Source organism: Excalfactoria chinensis, chromosome 14 (assembly GCF_039878825.1).
Source record: "Excalfactoria chinensis isolate bCotChi1 chromosome 14, bCotChi1.hap2, whole genome shotgun sequence".
Classification (NCBI taxonomy): Eukaryota; Metazoa; Chordata; class Aves; order Galliformes; family Phasianidae; genus Excalfactoria; species Excalfactoria chinensis.
This window is the reverse complement of record NC_092838.1, coordinates 6,417,791-6,434,166: the sequence shown is the minus strand read 5'-3', so window position 1 is coordinate 6,434,166 and position 16,376 is coordinate 6,417,791. Positions and strand designations below refer to the sequence as shown.

General features: G+C 38.4%; 1 protein-coding gene across 6 annotated transcripts in view; it reads right to left on the bottom strand.

The window, feature by feature from the left end:
- Nucleotides 1-16,376, bottom strand: part of GRIN2A (glutamate ionotropic receptor NMDA type subunit 2A) — a 139,509-nt gene that overhangs the window by 12,769 nt on the left and 110,364 nt on the right. For all 6 annotated transcript variants that reach the window (XM_072348747.1, XM_072348752.1, XM_072348748.1 and 3 more), the window contains 2 exons: nucleotides 11,765-11,952; nucleotides 170-408 (listed from right to left, as the gene is read on the bottom strand). In XM_072348747.1, the coding sequence (XP_072204848.1) occupies nucleotides 170-408; nucleotides 11,765-11,952 (427 nt within the window). The remainder of the gene's footprint in view (nucleotides 1-169; nucleotides 409-11,764; nucleotides 11,953-16,376) is intronic.

Below are 16,376 nucleotides of genomic sequence, written 5' to 3'. Positions count from 1 at the left end.
AAGACTTCCCATGGAGTGCCAGAACATAATAAGGCCATAGATCACTTTGTCAGTGCTGTAAACAAGTATTTCAAATGTCCAAGTGGGAATACAAAGAAAAGTGATGTATTAGGGAGGCAGTGCTCATACTGTTAATTGCCTGAAGGGGAGAAATGCAAAGAATACTAACCCTGCTGATTGAGAACAATAATCCTGGTCTATCGGAGCAGATTCCAGTGAAGCAGAATCTAAGCTTCCAGTAAAATAAGTGTTCCCAGACAAAGGTTATTAAGCTGAGTGCCATGGCTGCTGCAAGCATGTAAAACACTCCTGCCATGTTGTCAATATCCAGCTGGCTGCTCATGACTTCGTTCTTCTCATTGTGGCAAATACCAGTCAGCCACAGGGTTTCTAACTCCTCCATTTCCCCTAGGGAGAGCAAGGAGTCAAAACCATTAGAATGCAAAAAATTAATTGTCACAATATTAGAAAGTCTTTGCAAGCTGAAAAGTACATCACCTTTTAATGCCTCATCTGTGAAGCCTCATTTGTGAACTTTCTGAAAGACCTTACATTCCATGCATCTATGCGTGCATATAATTTACATCCACAGATCCCTTATGTATTTTTACACACCAGTCTCCTAACTCAGACAGATGGTCTTGGATGATGAAACACAGAAAATCCAATCAAAAAAGATTAAATGACAAATTATCAAGATCAGCATAAGCGATAACAGCAAGGTTCAGCATTTAGCTGCCCTGGATGCTGCACCAGGCCATTGCTGCTGCAGTTATCCATCATATTTCCTCCCGTAGCTGGCTGTGTTTCACTATTTCACTAATATCTAAACTGATCCAGAGATTTTGTTTTCAATCACTTCCTTTTCTACAAGCACTTTAGAAAAAGAAGATGCAATTTGTCAAAACTGTGGGTTTTCCACCAAATAGCTTCATGGCAAAGCAATGGCAATCACCAACACTGGATGCAAAATTACCCAAAGCGTGATATTTACAGGTCACACTGATGTAAAACTGGATATCGTAACCCAGCCTGTCCATACAGGGAGTGTGGAAAAACAAGTGTCATTCTAAAATAATTCTTCTGGGTTTCATAAACTGACTGCTTTTGTAGAAAGCATCATGCAGACATGAAGGCCTAAATACACGCAGTATGTCTCTTTTCCTGTTTACGTTTCTTTGTTTTTGTCTCTCTCAAATACAGACCTTCTTCATGCTGTTTTCCCTGCTTCCAGCCAGAAACCTGGGTGATGCAGGGACTGCAAACTCTCTCCCTGTCCCGTGTTCCATTCCAGCTTCCCTCTGGCTGAGTCCTGCACAACTTTCTCTGCTTCCCACCCCACCACCACTCTCACACAGTCTCCTCTGGCCTTTTGCTGCTGCCTCCTGAACAGCACCAGGAAAATAAACAGCACCATCATGTCTGAAACAGAGCAGTCCTGTTTCCTGGTTCTGGCTACACAGCATCTTACTGTAATTAAACCATTTACTTTACTTAAAACTAAGGAAGCAGATCAGCTCCCTCTCTCTGTTGCATATTGTTAGTCTTAGCATCTGTATTTCCCAGAAGAGATCTGGCCTTCGATGAAGGATGCTATAATTAAGGAACAGCACCCAACATGGACAGAAATAGCATTTTTCACTGCAAAGATTGTTTTTTTATATTGTATCATATGGTATTTTCAAACACTATTGCTGTTCTACTTACCGTAGCACTGCAAATGCATACATACATCTTTTTACTCTCTCAGGAATACAGTCAGTTGAGTAAATCTATTATCATTTTTAATAACAGGCATACATTTCTGTCTAGATAATACTGCAGGCAATAGAGAGGGCCAAAACATTTCAGGATATGGCTTCCATTTGGGGTAAGAATTCACATGCTACTGATACCTAATCCTTACAGAGGAATTAGGAAATGCATCTTCTGTATTGTAATCCACACAGCACTGGAGTAAAGATCAGGAAAAAATGGCTAAAAGCTATACTGACTTTTCAGCTACCTTTAAGCCAGACTAAAAGATCAATGACTTGCTATGCAAGAGAATTTTAAAAGGATGGAATGCCTGGGCAATAGGAAAGCTGCAGCCCACAGATAATTTGGATGTGTGAGTTGAAAGTGGAAAGCAAAACTGTAATAGGGAAATGGGTTCTCAGGGAACATAAAGGAAATCCTGAAGCAGAAAAGACAAGTACTGGGGCATTTCAGGAAAGGCATTTCACAAATTTGCAAGAGATCATTCAGTGTCGAGTTAATTCTGAGTTTAGTTTGGTGCTTGAAGCATGAATTGAACCTCTACACCTGATAAAGGCCGTGTGACTTCTGCCAAATGACAGTGCTCAATCTTCAAAACACCTCAGCACATCCCCTAAAAAGAAAGTCAATTCTAATGAATATTTAAAAGGCTTCCAATCCAGGAAATAAGCACAATAAATTATTAATTGTAACAGTATGGATATTGCACAATCAGTACATAGCTATTTGGGGGTTGTTGTTGCACTTCTATGTCTTGGAACATTTGGATTTGTTTGGTATTTATGTACATGTGATAAACCTCAATGGATCGCTCCATTGAGGACAAGGGTCCATCTTTCAAGCCCTCCCCAGGGTCTCTGAATAAAACTCACAGGCTTCGGAACAGAAAAAACTTCCAGTCCAAAGACAGTGATATTTCTTGTTTGGGCGTTAGTAGCTGAAGCTCTGACAATCAGCCCTCGTTATTTCCCACCAGAAAATGCACATCTCCCAGGATTGTCAAACATCAATTTGATTTGACTGCTGTGCCCTTTTACAGTTCATAACAAAATTCAGGGAGGACTTTAAACCTCTTTTTCATTAGTTTCCCATGTGTTTCTTCCCTTTGGCTTGTACAACTGAAGTGACTATTGATAATCCACTAACCTTTCCAAAAACATCACTACGGAAACAAACCGGGCTTGTCTGAGTTAAGTGGCAGCGCCCTGGTAAACTATGAAGAACAAAGCATCCCAGAGTCTCACAGATCCTGCTGTTGTAACAGCCCTTTCATTATATCTGATAGTGACAGAAATGACTGATAATTAGCAGCTAAAAGTAATGCAGTACAATTTCATAGATGCTAAAGCACTGTGAATCATCGGACTGTCATGTTTATTAAATGATATTATCTAGGAATGGACAGATTAGGCTGGTATTCCAGTGCATGTATATGTAAATCAATCATACATGTACGTGTGTATATACAGAGACACACAAAACAGTCACTCCTTTAGCTGTAATAACATTTTGGCACAGCTGATTCTACAAAACTTTTTGTTGCCCCTCTTGTCCATAATTTGTTTTATATCCAAGATACTTATAGAATTATTCCATATTTTAGTAGCAAAGTACATCATGACACTAGCATGTAGATTATAGCATGTCAGCACTATATGGTAGCACAATAACGCTGTATAAGCCAGCATTATGGCACAAGATTATAAAATGAATGGTTCCAATATATTTGATAAAATAAAATAAAACAACTAACATTAGTTTCTGTTTCATATGGTCACGGTGCAGCTCACCTGCACAATTCATAGATAAGTGGTGCCTACAGTAAGATATATAAAAATATTTTAATTTACATATTCATGTACCATATAAGGACTGCCTCTTTTACACTGTAAGACTCAGTGTAAGCAATGATTACATTATTATTTTATTTCAGCAGTGCTGAGGAGCTGCATTATTCATTTACAATGCAGCATGGCCCCCTCAAACAAACTGCAAAATTTTAGCTCTCAGTGGTAGTTCAAGACTATTTGCAAAGTTTTTGCAAACAATAAAAAAGTAAATTTCTCTTTGGCTGGTTTCTGTGCCTGTGGTGTGCTCTGCTTTGGCTCTGTTTACACAGAAACAGCTGTTTGGCTGTGCTGACTCTGAACATCCCAGAGTGCTTTTCTGTCTACACTTAGTGCAACACCCCTAGCATATTTGACAAGAAAAACATTATCCAGACACAGGCAAGATACAGATCAAAGGGTAGAATTACACTTTTCCTCATCATAGCCTTTAGCTTTTTTTTGCATGCTCTGGGAAATATTGTACCCTTCTGGTACCCTGTCTGAGCAGAAAAACACGCTCCTCTTCTGCAGCTCTTATCACTGTCCCTTTCCCTAGAGAAGTGTCAATTCTCAGGGGTGCATTTGGTGCTGCCAGACTCTCCATTCCTAGCCCAACCTCTTGCAAAGCCCTGCCATCATTTCTTGGTTCTCAGCTTTGTTCATTAAACACCTTCCCGAAAGAGCCAGCACCTTCCCAAGTGATGACCCAACATACTTAAAGCTGTTTGCCTTATGGAACATTTCACTATTTTCTTTTCTGAGCGTTTCATCCCCCACATTTATACCTGCATCCAGGAGGAAGCACACATACTGATAATCACATTATTTATCAAAAGCAAAGAAACAAACAAAAAGCCCCACAACCCCAAGCCTACATAAGCCATCATTCTCCAAGTTCACTTACAGAAAACTAGTTTGGCAGTAACTTTTTCATCTGTTTTTTAAGGGAAAGAACAGCTTTTCAACGTTTGTCTGATGTGTTCCTCCTACTTGGTTAAAAGAAAAAATGCTTCATTATCACTCAAATAGCTCCCTAGTTAAAAACTTGCCAGAAATAAACAAGCACAAAGTTTTAAGATTACATCCAAAAAGAGAACAAAAATGATGATAACATAACCTTCTTTTCTACTTACTTTAAAAGTAAGTTACAAAGTTAACTTGCTGCCCCACTATAGTAAAGGAAATGGGACCTCTGAAACTTGAATGGCACCTGAGCATCTTCTCCCCCTTCTTCCTGAGGATATGAGCATGGAGAAAAGGGACAGAGAGTGCAGAATCTAACCTTGTATCTTCCTGATGCTAAAGCAATTGTGCTCTTCCATAGTTCATAAATAACAGACATCAGAAGTGCTACTGCAGCCCTGGTAGTGCCTCCATCTCTTTGCCCACAAACACAAGACAGTGCTTGCACCCTCCTCCCCAGAATTGCTAAGCAGCACCAAAAAGCGCCACCTCAGCCAGTGCAGTTGTGGGGAGAGCTTCAGCCTGGTAGAACCACCCCAAAATTGAAGCATGATTTCCTTTCTTTGATCTTCACTCTTGGGAAGCAAGCCAAACCTGGTACGGATTTCAGCGTGATATGGGAGCACAGCCAGACTAACCACAGACTCGTGGCAGTCCAAAACATCACACGCAAGTCCGAGGCGCTGCATGCTTTTAGAAGCTGTGCCGCTTTCAGCCAGCTCCCGGTGGGGAGCAGACACTAGCAGAAATTTGGACAGAGTGTTTGATGGAGGGAAATGGAAGAGATAATAACTACAGAGATGCAACTTTGGAATTGACTCTACACATGAGAAATGCCTGTCAAGAAGCCATTAAATCAAAGTTATGGGAGGGAAGAATAAGCAGCTATTTGCAAACAGCAGTGACAGTCAAAGCCCCGACTAAGTGGAAAAGGAAACAGGAATGTGCCTTGTGAAAAATTTACAATTTGGTTATTTGACTTTGCCACACTCTCTGCAAAAACCTATCTATCAGATAAGCAACCTACAATAATCTTACAACATCTGTAAGTGAAAAATCTACCGCTTTATTCTGATTCTCTTATTATGCTCAAGTGTTCAAAATGTTAAACACTGTGTTTTAATTTTTTATATGCATTCAAGCCTATTCAGCTCACTGAGTTATTAATTTTTTCCTTGGAAGTCAGGTGTTTTTCCACTCTACTTTAACCCCATAGGCTTCTTCCCATCCTCCCTGGAATGCTGGAGATAATCACTGATGATTCACAGGCTGCCTCAGCTACTTGCTTACCTACTCTGGGGGAATTTTTCCATCAAGTTCTTACCTTAATTTTAATCTATTTAATTATTCTTACACAAAGAGAAAAGAAATCTATTTCATATCCCTTCTGGATTCCAATAATAATGGAACTTTGTTTTGTTCCATTGGTGATATACAGCAGCCCTCTGGTTTCAGCACACCCCAGGACTGCACGAGGTGCAGTGCAGGAGGAGGTCACTGTGGCACAGGTCACAGTGCATGTGACAGCAGAGCATGCAAAGCCAGAGGCTGCTGGTAACTTGCAAATAGTGCTAACCTGAGTTTTTTCTCCTCAGCCTGAGGAGCAAGCATGCAAAGAATAAAGAAAATCAACATATACAAATTGTAGATCTTGAATAAAGGGGTTAAATACGTATGTTTGCATTGGGTAAATGTAGGGCATAAGGTTCAGAATTCAGTGGCTGCACTCACACAATCATCTGCTTTTCACAGTGGACAAAGGGGACCATTTTCAATTTGGAGACAGACACTCTGGTGTCAGCTCCCACCAGCACCGGAGGAGGAAGGCAGCACTCCATCATCTGCAGATCCCAGTGTAAGAAGCTCTTTACTCTGAACAGAGGAGTCAGAAGCCAAATGGGTTGATGTGTGTTTGGTTCAATAAGCTCATCAGTTTCAATCTGACCTAGTTATGTGAACCATACAGTGCACTGCATGTAAGATATTATATAAAAGCATCACGACCTCTTGAATTCAGCTCGGAACCCCAAAAACAATCTCTTACCATGGGAATTTTCTGAGTTATTTCCCCTTGTAAATGTACTAAGAGGAACACAGATGACTGATAGTGATAAACTTATAGTGAGTTAATGACTGTGCTCTGCATGCCCCTATTAGTGACAGATGAATTAACAAAACCGTTAAGCACGACTTTCAATATTACAATCCCTCTCACTCCTGTTCAGCTACACAAACAGCCTCCTCTTATACACTCACACTCTCCAGTCACATTTGTTCCACCCACTGCTTAAGGAGGACACTAAATATATAAACAGAAAATCACTGGGATTGTGGGTGTATTCTGCCTAAGCAGCACGCACTGAAAGTATGTCCATATAATCACATACGTATTTCCTTCTCGGTTTTTAACAGCCAGCATGAGTCACTCTGCTACACTTCCTTATAACTGATATTTGGAAGGTTTATGCTAAAATGTGAAGAAAAAAAATAGGAAAGCGCTTTCCTCTTCCAGATGTACGGGGGCAAATCTTATTTCCACAATTACCTACTGCCCGTAAGGAGTGGGAAGCAGGATAATAACTCTTGGTGCATTAAGCTATCCAAAAAACACATAAAGATTAACCAGAATTTAAAGGTATTAGGAAGGGGATAACAGACTCTGAAGAAATTTAAACCAGAACCAGTTTTCTTCTTTACATCTTTGTGTCTCTAATTGCTCTAAAGGTTACTGCTTTAAGGGTTGTAGGCTTAATACAGCTATACAATCTGTTCTTCCTTTCCTGGTGATCTCTTCCTAGATCTCTGAACTGAGTTCACGGCCTGCAGGTAGCACAACAGGTTAGAAATCCCTCACATGCACTCAGAGCTCCATCTTGCCAACTGGCTGATATTCTCCCACTCCTCTCCATACTCGCCCTCTTTATGTGACATTTTTCGGTCTCCCATTTCCAGCTATTTCTACATGCATGTGTCTTTTATCTACACAGCTAAAGGCTTCCTGCCATCCTATCCACTCTCTGAAGCCCTTTTACTCTCTTAATCCCAAAGCAACTTTGTCTTTTGCAGTGCAATAATCTCATTTACTCAAAAATGCAAAAGACAGAAAAGAGAAACAAAAGCGATTCTGCTCCAAACCCTAAACACATGACACTGCAGAATATTTCAGAGTGACATCTTGCAAGGCACTCTGCAGTATACTTTTTGAAGTACAGCTTTGCTTTACATCACACCACTCAGCCCAAGCTAGAGCAGCTGGCTGAAGGTTTGTAATGTTGAAGGCTGGAGGAATATGAGTGCCATGCAGCAGTTTAACAGTTATAGACTTGTTGAATTACTCAGTCGGTGTGTTTGAGCATACGTGGAACTTATCAAACTGCAAGCTAACACACTAGAAAAGCAGTTGACAGCTTCTAAGGTAACATGCTAGATACTGGACATGTCAGCCTTCCCAGCTGCTCCTTACAGAGGTTTATAAGAGAAATCAAAGCACGTATCGTGCAACTCCCCAGTGCACAACATCTCTGTTCTGACACATCGCTGCTGTTGTGGGCGAAAGATCCAAACAAACTGATGGTGCTGTTTCTCAGCAGCTGTATCATTTTTGTTGCTTTGGAATTTTTGAGTGCTTCTATTTATCAGCAGAAGACTGAGGAACAGTCCTCTGTGTGTCAGTAGAAACATTTTTATTTCTCAGTTAAAAAAAATGAAAATCTCCTCTTGTGACTATAGGAAGCAAAAAAAATAATTAAGTAAATAAAAAAGCAGAAGCAGCACCTTAGAGAATTACCTTGATGATCCACTATTTCAAATGAAAGCACAGATTCTAATAGTCAGTTGCAATTCTGCGCAGATAATGAGATGTGATTTACAGACAGTCAGAACAAAACTGGAAATTCACTCAGTAATTTGCTTCACCTGTATCCTTTATATAAGAAAAAGAAACTCCTAACTCAGTATATTAAAAAGGCTCAGTGATCCAAAGTAATTAGCATTATTAATAACAAATGCATACTTATCTCAACTTCCAATGAAGTGCACGATGTATACAAACTTGCATAGACCAAGTGACCAAACAGTTTGGCGATAACTGTGTTTGCAGGTATTTTCTATTCTTCAAATTTGTGGGCAACTCCTTCCCATGTTCCTTCCCCACCTCTCCTCTTTATCAGTATAATAAATGCGGCATCCTATAGACTGATTTCTTTCCACTTTACCAATGTAATTGTCATTTGGCAGTATAATCTGTCCACCCAGTGAGCTGTCCTCATCATCAGAACCCAACTCATGTAGATACAAATAATTCACTCAGTTTAAGGTTTAAGCTATATCTAACACAAACCCATGTCCTACATAGGAAACAGAAGGTTCTGAAAATGCATTTCAAGATCTCAGAATGGGGTAAATATAAAAAAAGAAATGAAATTGTTCTTTATATCTCTCTAATCTTTTAAAGAAATCTTTTAAATGAATAACATGGTCTTCTCCAAATATATAGCAAGTATCATCCAAAAGGTTCTCTCTTTCACTCCTTAACATAGCAATCATATCAATAAAGTGCATCTTTTCAACTAATTAGGATTTTTCTTACATTTATGAATTTATGATTTATAGTCATTAAATGAAACTATTCCATAGAAATAAATATTCTATTACATATACCAAATAATGATTCAATACTGCCACTTTGTTGCTTTATAGGCATAATAAAATCAGCAGAGACAACACATGTGAAAGAAGTATTTCTATTTTCATTTTGTATGCTTATTTACTTAACCAACCTCATTCAGACTTCAGCACGGATTTCCCAGGAGTTTCATCCTAAGATGAAACTTTCCCCCCAGACATATTTGCTTTTAGTCTGGAAAACTTCAAAGCGATTTTTAGTGATACAGCAAAATGACGCTGGCCTGAACTCTGAATTTATCCCTTCTGATTCATCAAAACAGAGTTATATAAGTTCATGGCAAAAAAGATTCTTCATCAAACTACTGAAGTTAGACCTTGCTTACAAATATCAGGTCATGAGAGTTCTAGGCAGTAATTCTTTACATTTAATTTCCTGGTGTTTTGTTTCAGCTCACCTATAGTATACTTAACAAAGCAGTAGAAGAACTTTCAACCTCAACATTAATCTATTTACATATATATATAATTCTGAAAATTATCATACATATCTATGATGCAGTGAAATGAGATGATGCAGTAAAGAATTATGGGACTAAAAGAAACATACCTAATCATTCCCATCGTATATGACCAACCGCTGTCATCTTATATAGTGCCCAAACAGTTTGAACAAGGTTAGAGATTTGTTAAAAGAGAAAGTGATCACTTTAGCATTCAAGGGTTGTTCAGAATGCTGTCTAAAGGTATTGAAAAATACCACACAAAAAATGTCCCCTTCATAATCTCTGTGGCTTGTGCATATAAAGCTTTTGCTTATCTTCTGAAGTAATCTAAACATTGTTGAACATGGGAGCAAAACTTTCATGACAGACTCTCAATCATGACAAGCTATGTGTATCAAATGCTATTCTGTAAATTGTTTCTATGGAAGCTCTAATCAGGTTTTGTAGACAACCCAATTGTTTTATTTTCAGCTACTAAAAATGGTTTGGGGAGATAAACATTCACATGCTATGTAAGTTCACAGGTCAAAGCATAAATACACGATAAGATTTTTCCCTATTCATTCCTATCCATTTTGTTTATTCCCTATAACCAGGAGCCAAAGTGATCTGTACAAAAGTATTACCAATAAAATTTACCATTTTTAGGTTTTTGTTTTGTTTTTTTAATGGAACAGCTTGAAATAGTTTACCTTCTATTTCATTCATTTTATTTCCCTGGCACTTCATTTCTTCTTGTTGGATGAGAAAGTTATCAAAAATAATGAAAGAGTAAACAGGAAGAAAAAGCAAGGTGAAAAGAATCACAGTCACAGTGATGCTCTGGCAACATCTAGAGGGGCTTGCCCATAAAAGAGAAAGACCTCAGATCCCCTTTCTGGCTGTGCCAGCTTTTTCTTCTTTAGTTTGGGACAAATAATTTCACTTCTGTGATTCTGTTTCCCTATTACAAAGGGTCAGAATTACAGCACCTAACACTTCTTAATACTGTTACAAAAATAGAAAAAAATATTTTATGCACAAAGTACTCAGAAATTAGAAAGCGAAGACTTCAGAAAGAAAGAAAGCGAAGAATTCCTACTACATAGAAGAGTATTTCTTTGCTTGAAACCTAGTCAATGTGGGTGATATATTCATTACTTAGCAGAAGCAAGCAATGTTTATTCCATAAGCCTCTCTAAATCCAACAGATCAATAATGGTGACACTAGTATTTCTCCTTATAAACCAGACCAAATCCATCAGTAATGATGACTACGTCTCTTTCAGAGATTTAGTCTTATAATAGAAAGAAAATCCACTGGAAGACAAACACACTCACTGTCTCCAGTTTGAAAATCAGTGTCTAAAGGATTTTTGTTGTTTTTTATTGAACAGGAGCCCACAATGCTAAAGTCCTGCACTTGACAATTTAAACTGTGCTCTAATACAAAAATTTACTCTATGATGTGCTTTAAGAGTGCATTTCTCCTCCTATGAAACCCTCTATTTTACAGTCAAAGAAATGTAAAGTTAACATATGTATCTACGTAAAAAACTCAAAATCAGAATGTAACGCACCATACTGATCTGAGGGAGGCTTTTGTCAGTTACAGTCTAAGGATTTTAAGACAAGTTATAGTCAGCCAGAGTTTTAGTCAGTCTTTCTCTCTTCTTGCCATAAGGAAGATCTCGAAGAACTTGTCAGTGAGAATAATCACATTAATTCCTCTACCTACAAGACAGGTATAGAAGAGCTATCTTGGCCACGCTGAAAGATAACTTTGCTCACAGACAAAAAATAAAAGAAAATAAATAAATTCAGAAATGCTTTTTACCATTGGGATCAACATTATTTTGCAATAGACATGGAAACTCTGAAAATAGATGCAAGTGTCCTAGGAGGTGAGGTGAGTTAAAACAGAGTGGAAGAGAATTCCTGTCTAAGTGCACTGAGAAATATTTTACTCATTTGTATACAATGTTTTTTTTTTTCCATAGAGGCTATAAGAGAAAATCAATATACTTCTCAGAGTTATTAAAACTGAATTAACTTCGCATATACAGAAAAAGGAAAGGAAAGCAAAGAATAAAGATTGCTCCCTACCATCTCCAACAAATTGAAGAAGGGCTAGATCAATTTGTCTCTTCCAAGGCGATCCTTTCTGAAGTGCTATTCCATAGCCCGTAGTGGCAAAGATGTATCCACTGCCTATCGTGACAAGTTTGCAGCCTTCATCTCTTCCAGCCTTGTAATTCAGCACTGCTGCATCATAGATGAAAGCATCCAACTTCCTGAAATAAAAGAAAACATTTTACAAACCAAATCATTAGGGACAGCTGTTGTCAGACTTCTTTTGTCCTTGATGTTAGGACCCTGCTGAATATCATATGGGTTCTTTGATATCATTAATTACATATCCTGCTCTGCTGTATCTAAAATTAACAAAAGGCATCTATTTTAGTGAGGGGAAAGTAGGACACATAGTTTTGCATTTCTATTTTAAGGGATGCGGTTAAAAAATACTGAGAGCAGGAGAAAGCAAGCTACAGAATGTCTTGCCCTGTTATCTTTGTATCTTTGCATCCCAGCATGGATAATAAAGACACTGAGATGCAAAATTATCTCCAAATACAATATAAATGATGACAGAGAACATAGAATAAAACCTACAAGAACTGTTTAATTCAATTATTACATAATGAATAAGACGGAAATTGTGGCTTAACCAGTCTTCCTAATACACTCTTTATCTTTCTTTCCAAAAATAAACAATGAGGTGGAAACGAAGTCTTTGCTAAAACAGAGTGAGACATCGAAGCATATCTGACAGAGCTATTAAATTATACTTTAAAGTTATCAGAAATATTTATTTATCATTTGAAGTTCCAAATATACTATTGGTGTACCTGAAACACAGCAGGAATAAAAGAACTTGTGGAAAAATTCAGGTCTTTCAGTTTGCCTACCTACAATGTAAGAATGGAACGATCCGATTCTTGAAGATATACAGCTAACACAGCAAAACAGAGGGAAACAGAAAATCGATAAGGAAAGGAAACGAGATGGTACCTTTCACGGATAATTTTTAAGAAGTACTACTAAGCAAGAGTAAGGTATAACTGGGCATGGCTATTTCACAGATGAAGCCAATAAAAGTGCACATATATGCAGACGAGGCCATTTTGAAAGGCATTCACCTGCCAGCAGAAAACTCAATCAAAGACACTCCACACCTACAGAAATTAATACACAATATGTAAAAGAAAAAAGATAAAACTTAGGTATTACCTGTTTTTTATTACTACCCTAAATCTGTAACCAAAATATTTAAGATGTGTAACACAAAAAAACCTAAAAAACAAAAAATAAACCTAGCAGAATACAGAGGCAATTATGAACTAAATAAGTTATTACTTCTTTAAAACATCCCTTAGGAGTCAGGGGAGTGGGGAGGACACAGCACACAGCTGGCTGCCCAGCTGTGGAAGGAAGGCTCACCACCCATCTGCCCTCCTGGCACCTCAGCCCACTGTGCTCTGCCTCCAAAGAACTGCAATACGTTGCTAGTGCGCAATGCTGAAATGTTCTGAAGGGATGCAAATGACAGAGCCTGGCAAAATGCTGTTTATAAACAGTTGGGTCCTGTCTTCATGGAAAGGGAATATGTAAAAATAAATTCACCGTGGCACAAACACATACAAGGGCATCAACTTCAGTTATGTTGTATCCATACACAGTCTGTACCAGTTGTGAATTCTGCAGCTGTTCAGGGTTTGAAGTCACACTTGTCGCTTATCTTCAGCTGTTATTCAGTGATAGAGCTTTTCATTTATGTTCCCAGATCAGAGCAAGATGGAGGCAAATCAGATTTTGGCTACTGACAGAGAAAAACACTCCTATACACCACAAAATTCAATGTTTGTTCTTAAATATTTAATCAACAGAGTGATACAAAAGCCTAACTTTTGCAGGTCAGATAGCAGAACTTTGACACTGGAGAAAAAAAAATGTATCTGTCTATTGTTACACCAGAAAAGAATGAGGTTTCTGGGTGCAATGAAAAAGTGAAGAGCAAAGTTTCTCTCACTTCTTTTTGCACTTTTATTTCTCCCTTTTGATGATATCTACTCAACGGTCACCATCCAAGTCATCAAATCGAATTTAGTGAGATAGTTAATTTGAAGAAATGACAGGTGGCTCATGCCACCACTAGAAGAAATAGCCAGGTCATGATTTCCTTTCTTTTTCCATTCTCCTCTAAATCTCAGTTGACTTAATTCCCAGTTCAAGCCCATGAATGTCAAAAATCTGACTGCTCCTTCTTTAGAAAGGATAATTTAATATGGAAAATCAAGTCTTAAGCATCTGGAAAGTGATGTGTCACAATCTCAGCCTGTATTTGAAATATGGAAGCCTAGTGCCAAGGGCAACAGAAGTGGGATGGCTGGGGAGGAGGTCATGCATGAGGCCTGCAACATGAGGCCTCACAGCGTTCTGAGTAGGCACACAAGGGAAAGAACAAAGAAAATACCTCTGCCACTCTCTTAAGGCACTTATAATGTTGCTAATCTTCAGCAGACAATGACCATACTTAGATCTCATGCTTTCAGAGCCCTGCTTTGTTCTGCCTAAGAAATCACTCTCTTTATATGCAGCTTGCTTTCCAGCAGTTGAGGAACATGTTGGGACAGAAAAGCATGACACAATTTTGCTCACTGGCTGCAGACCCTTTCTAGCTTCCCCATGCAGCATGGCATCAGTTGCAGTGGGTGCAGTGAGGAAGACACAGACAGCTTTACCTTGGGGGACTTTCTCTCTGCTATGTCTAGAAGGTCACAAAAAAATACCATTATGTAAACTGATTTAAAGCCATGAGGTACTTTTCTGACAGAGGCTGAGAGCTGAAGGCTTCTTGCTGCCCAATGCCTGAGCTGTAAATCAATTTTTTGATTGCCCTGAAAAAGTCTTGCTTTCTACAAATACAAGTTCATTTTCAGAATATATTTTCTCGATTTCCAACATAAATCTTATAGCCTCTCAAGGCTTAATTATCTCTTCACCACGTGCTGATTACAGAAGCACTTTTCCTTGCAAAGCACAGTTTCAGAACATGATGTGCCCCTGGAGTGTGGGCAGGGAGCAAGCCACAAATGAAACCCTCATAGTGAGGGCAAACAGCCTCTTCCATCATGAGAAGGTAGACTTCCTGACACACTGAGGCTGGAAGAATTTTCAAATGACTTTAAGTATTTTCTCAAGACAGGCTTATGAAAACTGAGGCTGCAAAATCTAGGCAAGTCGAAAAATGTGACTCTTTCCAAGTTGTTTGCAGAGGTTGGCAGTGAGCATTAGCTCCAGGATAAGACAGAAAGCCTGAAAGACTCAGAGCCGTGCACAAACCTCAGGCAGGTAAAGATGAATCAATTGACTTGTAATTCCAGTGCAGCCACTTCAGGGGGTGAAAAGCATTCTCACATTGTGTAGGTTTAAATAAACAGCTAAGAATTAGAAGAAGATGGAAGAGAACAATATAAACTGGAGTAAAGATTTATAGCTGCTGTGGACTAGCCAAACATGGCAGGCTTCTTTGATAAACATAGAGGAACAGGATTACAGTCTTATGACTTAACAGAGCAACTGGCAGGTTTGTGGAATTCCTCCGAACAACTGCAATAATCCTGAGTTAGAGAGAAAATAAAGATTTTGGAATATTTATGTAAGAAAGTTTACAAAGGCAAGTGTCCTTCATTACTTACCAAATACAGAGAAGACTGGGAGGTGGGGAGAATTTTAGCTCATACAGCATAAGAGAACAGCTGGTGTTAGAAAATTGTGAATTCGAATAGTTCTAAAATAACCAAATGCAATAATTTAAAGTGTGAGATCTGTGAAAAAGAAATGTGGACAGTCTTGTACCTAAACATTTACAAGTCACCAAGAAGCGTAAGAGTTGAAAAAACAAAATAGCTACTTCAAAAACTCATTCTCTAAAGTGCTGCTGTACACATTCAAAAAAATGCCTGTGCAAAGAAAATTCAGCTTAGAGGCAAAAGTACAGAAGAATAGTTTCTGAAAAGCTGAAAACAGCTTTCCACTGTAAGTCATTTTCCATTTGCACACACTTTTCACCAAATTCATGTGATGGAAATTGAAAAGCAGGATTAGGAAAATGCCTCTTTATTAGTTACGGCTTCTTCCTCAAGAATAAAAGTATCATTCATTTGGAAAATGTTATTTTGCTTCCTTAGCCAACTACACGATCCTTCAGGGATTTTGTTTCTCTGATGGAAAGAAAATGGAATAATCTAAAATGACAATCTGTTCAGTAGTTCTGCAGACACAGAGCAGTAATCAAGCGCACCAGAAATCAACCTCTTTCAATTACTTTGTGTCCTACTACGACCTGTGTTGCAGTATTCAGAAAATGAGACGGATGCTTTTATGCAGTCCTATTTTTTTCTTCATTGTTCTTTACTGTCATTCACGGATGTCTACGGAACAAATAATATTGTGTTTGCATTGAGAATCATTGGAATTGGAGCAAGATTGAAGTCACTTTTTCCACTTTTCAAATAATGCGAAAAATAGTAAATCCAAACATGCAATATCTACAGCAAAATTAATTTCCTGCTGAAACAGGAGGGTTCACCTGTCAGATTCAGGACGTTAACTTCAGAATCTATTTTTCTCACTCTCATTTCCTTATGTTTTTTTA